Source organism: Curcuma longa, unplaced genomic scaffold (assembly GCF_044706935.1).
Source record: "Curcuma longa cultivar G26 ecotype Majalengka, Jawa Barat unplaced genomic scaffold, ITB_CL_G26_1.1 contig_26367, whole genome shotgun sequence".
In the NCBI taxonomy this organism is placed as follows: Eukaryota; Viridiplantae; Streptophyta; class Magnoliopsida; order Zingiberales; family Zingiberaceae; genus Curcuma; species Curcuma longa.
The window spans coordinates 500-8925 of NW_027433084.1; the positions used below are offsets into that span (position 1 = coordinate 500).

Below are 8426 nucleotides of genomic sequence, written 5' to 3' on the forward strand. Positions count from 1 at the left end.
TATATAAAATTAAATTTTCTAATTTTTTGAGATGTAAAATTATTAATTAAATTTCTATATTCATTTCATTTACAATTTCTTTAGTATAAATCATAATAGATATGAATCCATCTTCTTACTCATTCAAAAAAGAAATAAAACTTTTTAATTGATCTAATACAATAGTAATGTTCATATCTTTATATTGTAAAAATTTGCTAACAGTATTAACTGCGAATAAGATTACAAGTTTACAAGTTTATAACAGGAATAATTGATAAGAAAATAAGAAATTAACAGAAGCATAAAAAAAATTTGATAGGGAATAAGGAATATAATACCTTTAGGTTTTAAGATCATAGAAAAATATGTAACAAAAGATCTTAATTCTGATCGTTCCTCTCTTTACACCCCTTGTGATGATTTTGAAAATGTCTTGAGGAGAGAAAATAAACTATCAAATAAGTAAAATGTTTGAAGTTGAGCAAAATAGGTTATTAGGTTAATAAGGAAGGAAGGAGAGGAATATAAAGAAACTAGTAAAATTAAAGTTTTAAGAATTGAAAAATATTAAATATATTGGAATCATGCCAACATTTTTAAGAAATCCAATGATCATGCCAAATCTCTACAAAATCTAATGATCATGTCAAATCTTTTCAAAATCCAATAAAGATATTTTAAAATTTTCTTATTATCTCAAAAAATATATATATAAAATGATTAATATTTTAAAAAAATGGACCCCAATTTATTGGGGTGGCCTATGCCTAAAGCCGGCACTGATAGTGTTATGTGATTTCATATACTTAGGACATTCACATCGGGGATATTAGATGGGGATATTTCTTCAAATATGCCCGTTAAAGGGGAAACTAAATCGGGATATTTGAACTCACTCAACGATAAGTTTTGCGTGGTAATTTTTAATTATTATAGTAAAAAATAATTGATTTAATTTTTGAATGCAATGATTTAATTTTTTATTATTTGATTGAGGACGTTGCTAACGTTTAATTTTTGAACGTTAAGTGACGTTTACTTTTTATTATATACACATCATATTTTCATTCGTATTTCATAAAAAAAAATCACTACGTATCAAAAATTTAAAGAGGAATGGATAAAATTTTCAATTATTATTTTAAAGATTTATTCAATTCTTTAAATATCGATTAAAATTCAAGTGTTGAAAATTTTTGAATTCGTCAATTCTCAATTTTCATTTCCCACATAACACTCACATAATTTTTAACCTTTTTTATATTCACCACAATATTATTTTCAAAGTTATCCAAAATTTTCAAATAGCGATCATCGAATTCCATTTTATACATATCATTCGGAATATTGACAAAGTAGTTAATATTTTATGCAAGTTTCATATCATGGAATTAATTTGTTTCAATCATCGGGGATTCAATCAAATGAATCGAGAAGGGTTACCATTGATGCAAGTGACAATGATAAAGGGATAGAAACACCTCATGTAGTCCTCCATTCACAATTTTCTTAATTATCGATAGAAATCAGGCTTGACAATATTATTCTCAATCAAACAACTGAGACGGATAATGAATCAAATGAAGATCATAGCAAGCGAACAATGTGAATAATAGCAGATGATAAGCTTCTTGCAGCAGCATACACAATTATAAACGAAGATCCAATAGTTGGTATTGATAACGCCCAGAAGAATAAGTCTTTTTGAAAACAGATGATGACACACTATAATACTAATCGAGAGAAGAGAGCTAGAAAAAGAACTGCGGATAAAGTAAGATTACATTGGGTTTCGATGAAAAAATAATGAATAAATATAATGAAATCTACAATCAATGGTATAATGATCAACCAAGCGGATGAAGTGACTAAGATTTGATGGTATAGGCTCATGGAGAATACAAAAATATTTTTAAATCTACTTTTCAATATGAACATGTATGGAGAATTGTGAAAGATAGTTATAGTCCTCAATCCTCAAGGTGATGAGCTGCAAAAAAGCAAAGATATCAGAATCATCAGGTGTGCATATTGACCCTTCTAATTCTAACACAACTGTTCATTTGGATGATAGAGAAGTTCAATCTCGTCCTATGAAACAGAAGATAACAAAGAGGAAAAGCAAAAAAAAGAATGAGTCTAATTAATAAATTGAGTCAGGTTGTGTAATAGTTAGTGATACATTTGGAAAAGTATAATAATAGTAAGAAAGTGGACTAACTCATCTAAGTGCATTAACTCCTCGTAATGGACACACGAGGTATGATAGATGAACAGTTTTAGAATCATCTAGTGATATGTGAACAATTAAAGAAAAGATTAAACATCTAGTGGATTTGTACTATTTCTATTTAAATAAAATATTAATATTAAATTAATTTTACTTAAATATAAAATTAAAAAGTATAATTAATTTTACTTAAATATACAATTAAATATAAATTAATAAAATGACAATGGAACTTATAAATTTTTAATTAGTAAGATATTTAATTATAAAATTTAAAAGTGAGATATTTGATGGACGACTCCTAAATATTTGATTTGTGATATATTTTATAATAAAAATTAAGATGTTTGAGAAATGAAATACTTGATTGATAATGGAAATGTGAAGATCATAAATATTAAAAGAAAATATTTGATATAACTATGGATGCCTTTAAGGACAACGATGTCAATGTAAGAGGTAAAAAAGGTTTTATGTGTTCTGGTGAGGGCGAGGACAGGGTGTTCCACATGGATCGTGTCGAGTTCATTCCCACTATTTCAAGTCCGAGTGTACTGGCTACCTTGTGCCCGACACGATCCCATGTGTTGGGTTGCAAGGGTGCAAACATAGTCCCACATCTAAAACATATGAGAAAGATCATGAGTTTAAAAGGATGTAAAATATCTCCATTGGCATGAGACCTTTTGGGAAGAGCCCAAGAACAAAACCATGAGGGTTTAGGCCCAAAGTGGACAATATCATGTCATTGTGGAGATATGGACATTCTTTAGACCCTACAATTGGTATCAGAGCGAGGTCGCTCTTCACCGGACTAACCGCCGGATGAGCCATGATCCAGATCTAACCATGTGTGGACCCTCTGGGAAAAATAAATGAAGTAGGAGAGGCTCGGACCATGAGGGACATGGCAGCCGGACCATGAGAAATGGTAGTGGAGCTTCCAATGGTCCTTTGTTTGAGGGGGGGATTGTTGGGTTGCAAGGGTGCAAACATAGTCCCACATGTAAAATACATAAGAAAGAAAACACATAAGAAAGATCATGAGTTTAAAAGGATGTAAAATATCTCCATTGGCATGAGGCCTTTTGGGGAGAGCCCAAAGTGGACAATATGTCATACTATTGTGGAGATATGGACATTCTTTAGACCCTACACCATGGACCACAATCCCTGTGCTTACATGAGTCCGCATTAGCATCAGACCTAGCATGGCATTGTTCAGTTTATGGGTTTAGTTATGTCAAGTTCAATAACTTGATTTTTATTTTATTTTTTATTTTATAATCTAAATATTTAACTTTTGAAATTCAATTAATTTTGAAGATGAATAATTCAATCTTATAGATCATCCATCAAGAAAAATATTTTATCATGCATCATAGTTGGGATTTAAATCGTGAATACCTAATAATAATCCACTGTTGTTTGGGGCAATAACATGACTCTTTTGATACTATTTATTATGTGTTTCTCCAGAGTTATATTTTTAATACTAAAAATTATTTTAATTAAAGGTTAAATTTGAATTATAATTTTTATTTTAGCACCAATACTATTATATGAACAAACCATATATTTCGGTGCAATCAATCTTCTTTTACAAAGGGACAAAAAAGTTCCATAAATGATGTTGGTGACGAATAAAAAGATAAGATTTATAAGTTGAAAATTCATCAAATATTGATCAAATACTATTTTCATATATATTTTTTAAATAGGGCATTCTTTTATTAAAAAAATAAAATAAAATATGTTCTTTTATTTTAGCAATTAAAAATAATAATTTAATGATTTTGTAGACAAGCCAATAATTTATCACTTTCAATCCATCAGTAGGCACATAATCCAAAAGTTTAATGAAAATATTTGTTCATGATTAAAAGAAGATTGTACCTAGCAACATTTATTTATTAATTAATTAAATAATGGATATTCTCCCTTATTGTAATAAATCTATTGGTTATACTTGTACAAGAAATTCAAAATTAATCGGGGCACCAACAAGAAATACAAAGATGAATAAAGAAATTGAAAAATATAGATATACAAATAAATAAGATTTATAATAGAGTGCAGTTGTCGGAATAGTGGTTCATCGTAGTGATAGTGTTTTGGAACAAGAATCTATTGTTAAACTTAGTTAAAATGAGAGAAGTATAATAGTGAATTCGTCAAATTGTAGAAGAAGATGCCATCAAATTTTCATCACTTTATGTTTTAAAAAAACTCCGCAATATCCTTCTCCGTCGAGGTCAACTACAACTTTTCAATTTACTTTTTCATAGATAATCGTGAGACCAACCGTGTGGGACCGCTGGAGTGACGAATTTCACCTTTTACTAAAAAGGAAAAACTCCTCTCGCATGATATTGCCACATGGCAAATCCTCATCCTCCTTCACATCATTTCAATAAATTTGACATCAAAATCTAAAAATATTTTAACCGACTTTTATAAAAACTAAACTAGTGTCATGGATTTGTTGTTAATATATCATATTAAATGTAGAAGGGGTAGAGTTGTTAATCTGAAAAACTCTGGAATATTTTGAGAAAATGCAGAAATCTTAGGGGGTTAAAATGAAATTTCACAAAAACTACTACTAATTTCCAAATTGCCGTTGGATCCTCTCGTTCAAAAGATTTCAAACTCCCGCCCTTCCCTTTCCATTTCCGTCCCTTCCCCAAACTTCGAACCCTAATCCGCTTTTTCCCCAATCTCCTCCGGCTCCGCCCATGGACGCTCATCCCACCCCCTTCCCTGGTAATCTCGCTTCCTCTCTCGCGCCATTCTTGCTTTCTTCGAATCATACTGCTCGAGATAATCGCTCGCTATTGGTTCGTGTTTATGTTACGATGCAGGCAAACGTAGGACGGCACCCAAGTCCTCTGGGAAAAATGGCGACGGCGTCATCGCGATGAACAAACCCCCATGGCAAAGTGTCGCCGCTGCGAAACCTCAAATCAAGTAGGGAAAAAATCGTTTTTTTTCCTGCATCCGTTCGCCTAGCCATGATCTGCCGTTGTAATCGTTGTTCGACTTTTTGCTCAGGCCGAAGCGTGCTTTTGGCGTCCCCAGAAGCATGAACGTTCCTGTCGAAAAACCTCTCTTGATTTCCAAGACGCGCAAAGCTCCAGCCGCAGCGAAGAAGCCTTCCAATCCAGATCCTGCAGCGACTACGACTGCAGCAACGGTTGTTGGTAAGAAGAAACCCCAAGTTACTTTTCAAGAACCAAAGAAGTCAGTACCGAAAAGCAGCGAAGATAATGAAGCTGAAGAGGTGGTCCGCACCCCGAAGCCATTGATCAAGCCTGCTGTTGCTAAGGGCACGGTTTACCTTAGCGCTCAGAACTGTAGCAAGTGCAGGCTCGACCAGCTCGAGTCTTCAACATACTGGCTTGAGCAGATAAGATTGTCTGAAACAACAGGAAAGCACTTTGTTTCTGCAGCCTTCTTCAACCTTGCATTAGAATGCCATGCCCAGGTTGGTCGAGTTTTTCATGATTCTCACTTGTTTTATAACTTCATATCTTACAAAAATCTCTCTCTTTCTCTCTCTCTAGCCATTTCATAGACTCCGAAGTGAGCTCAGGCATTATGTGAAGCGACATCAAGTCAATTCTATGGAATCAGTGTGGAGCAATCTATCTCAGGCTTATGGACTAGCTAAGGAGAAGTTAGTTTATGATTCATACGATCTCGCTCAAAGTAGTGCCCTTTTATCTGAAATGAACAATTCGATTGTTGAACCTGATGCTGTATTATGTAATGTTGGCCAATCTCATGATCCCTTACCTGAAAAGGATTTGGAACCCAGTTCTGGAATACTAGATTGTGAACCTCACAAAGATGAATGCTCAAAGCGTGGATGTATTGATTGTGTGCAAATCGAGAATAGTTCTCAGGAAGTGGCGGATATCAAAGATGATGATAGCAATGTATATGTATCTAAGATGGAAGAATCAAAGAGTCTGTTAATTGACAAGTTACCCATATTTAATGCCACTAATCGATCTCCTGGCAGCAAAGAGTCGGAGAAGAAAACATCTGGAGAAAGTATAAAGAAAAAGTCTGGAATTTGTGGAAACAGTTCGTCTCAACAGGTCAAGACACCACCAACTTGTCCTTCTACTTGTAAAGGCAGGGAGAAATTTAGCGGAAACAAAGAAAGCTACAAGGGCTCAGCCAACAATTCAGCTAAGAGTAATGATGGCAGCAGGAAAAAATGGAGTGATCAAGGAAGATGAGATTAGTAAATCCACCATCAAGTAAGCAAACCTTTCATTTTCTTTTCAATCTAGTAAAGGATTCACATGCTTCATTCTTTATTTTATATCTTTTTGTTATGTGAATATCAGCTAAGAAATCTAGATACTTGCAAATGTTTGAGCAATTGGAAAATAGGCCTAGTTCGGTTTTGGCACAATACTACTTAACCAACTTTTGCAGATAATTGAGAGGTAAAATTTTGCTGTTTTATGTTATTGTCTCGAGTCTTTCAGCATTTTGTAGACTTATCATGTCACCATCCAAAGAAAAAAAATCTAATTATTTTAGTTTCTTCTTCATTAGCATGATGTTAATGCAATAGTTGAATGGAATAATTCATTCAAGGCATAAATACAAATGAAGAAGACAATACTTGGGTGTTATCCATGAAATACTGTCTTATTGAAAACATTTAAAAGATCCTCTCAATTCTAATTCAAACAGCTCAATTAGTAATATCCTGCAAACTTTTAGGGTCTATTTACTTGGATGAAAAATATGAAGGGGAATAAAAAAAGTGACACCAAAGATACACAAAATGATAAAATTCCGTATGTAAATTTGTCATTCTTTCTTTTCGCCCAAGTAAACAAACACTGAAGCAAGCTAAACCAAAGAGATGGGACGGATATTTGTATTAAATAATTGAAATTGACTATTGGATATATTATCAATCAAGTAATATAAAAGAGCAAAATGTGTTCTCTTACATTGTCCAAACCCTAAATTTTATCTTATCGCAATTAATTCCGCTGGTTGAATGAAATACACGCTTCACTAATTATTTGCATCAAGACATCTGCTATACTACCTTTTTTTTTTTTTCCATTGAGCTTGAATTTAAGTTGCCATATGGCTTGGTTTCTAACCTTTGCCTAATGTCTTCCAGGGATATGGATTTTTCTGTCGCAGGAAGTTTGCATGAGCTTCATCAAGGCTCTGTAGACCAAGATATTTGCTGCAAAATCGCAATTAATTTTGTTACTTCATTTGAACAAAAGCTTCTGGTTGCAATTCTGATGTCCAAGGCAATACTTGTGTGCTGTTGTGGTTTGTTGGTTTCAGGCTTCGAGTCTTTGGATGTGGTCGGGTTTATCCTGTGTGATGCATGACTCTTTTATATTAATAGTACCATCAATTGAATGTTTGATCATGTTAGCCAAAAACATATTTGTTCAAATATCGAAGAGGTCGTATAGGGCATGCATAAATAACATTCTTGAGTTATTTTTTACACTACCAGCATTTATTCTTTCCAATACATTGTTTCACTTGTGATCTCTAATGTTCAACTAGTCAATTTAATTACGAAACTTTCAAATCACTTCAACCATGCTCAAATAATTTCATAGATAAAATAAAAGAACTAAAGTTTAGTGGAGCACAAGATGAACAAATTCATCCACATTAAACGAAAAAAACAAGATAAATTTAAGGAACATGCCCCCATATACTTTCCTAGAGAATTTTTGCATTTAAAGCTTACAGCAGAATCAAGATCAGCAGAACTAATAAGCTAGAAGAATAAGATCCACATCATTTCATAAACAATATCGCCGCTTCAACATCTCTCGACAAGGCAAATCTAAGTTATTATTAAGATCTTTTATTTGAAATCTACCTCCACATGAATGTGAGTGCTCAGACATCTTTTGTAAAATAAAAAGTACTACAATTATGATGAACATCACCATTTCGGCATCTCTTTATAGGATAAATCAAAATAATACAATTATAAACATTACCATTCAACATCTCTAAACAAGGTAAATCAAAATAATAGCATTCTAAGGCACATCACTATTTCAACATCTCTTCACAAGGTAAATCAAAATAATACAATTATACAGACCACCATTTCAACATCTCTTCACAAGGTAAATCAAAACATTTCAACATCCTTGACTACAAAAGATTCTAACTATTAAGCATGCATAGTTGA

General features: G+C 32.8%; 1 protein-coding gene across 1 annotated transcript; it reads left to right on the forward strand.

Annotated features, from left to right (window-relative positions):
* The first annotated feature begins 4950 nt into the window (after window positions 1-4950).
* LOC141818869 (uncharacterized) lies at window positions 4951-7616 on the forward strand. Its single transcript, XM_074706285.1, has 5 exons — window positions 4951-4978; window positions 5077-5182; window positions 5267-5699; window positions 5779-6483; window positions 7374-7616. Exons 1-4 carry the CDS (start codon window positions 4951-4953, stop codon window positions 6460-6462), a joined length of 1251 nt encoding a protein of 416 aa, XP_074562386.1. The 3' UTR covers window positions 6463-6483; window positions 7374-7616.
* Window positions 7617-8426: the final 810 nt, after the last annotated feature.

Coding starts and splice junctions, on each gene's coding strand:
- LOC141818869 (XM_074706285.1), top strand. CDS start 4,951: ATGGACGCTCATCCCACCCCCTTCCCTG. Junction 4,979..5,076: donor TCATCCCACCCCCTTCCCTG/GTAATCTCGCTT, acceptor GTTACGATGCAG/GCAAACGTAGGACGGCACCC. Junction 5,183..5,266: donor GCTGCGAAACCTCAAATCAA/GTAGGGAAAAAA, acceptor CTTTTTGCTCAG/GCCGAAGCGTGCTTTTGGCG.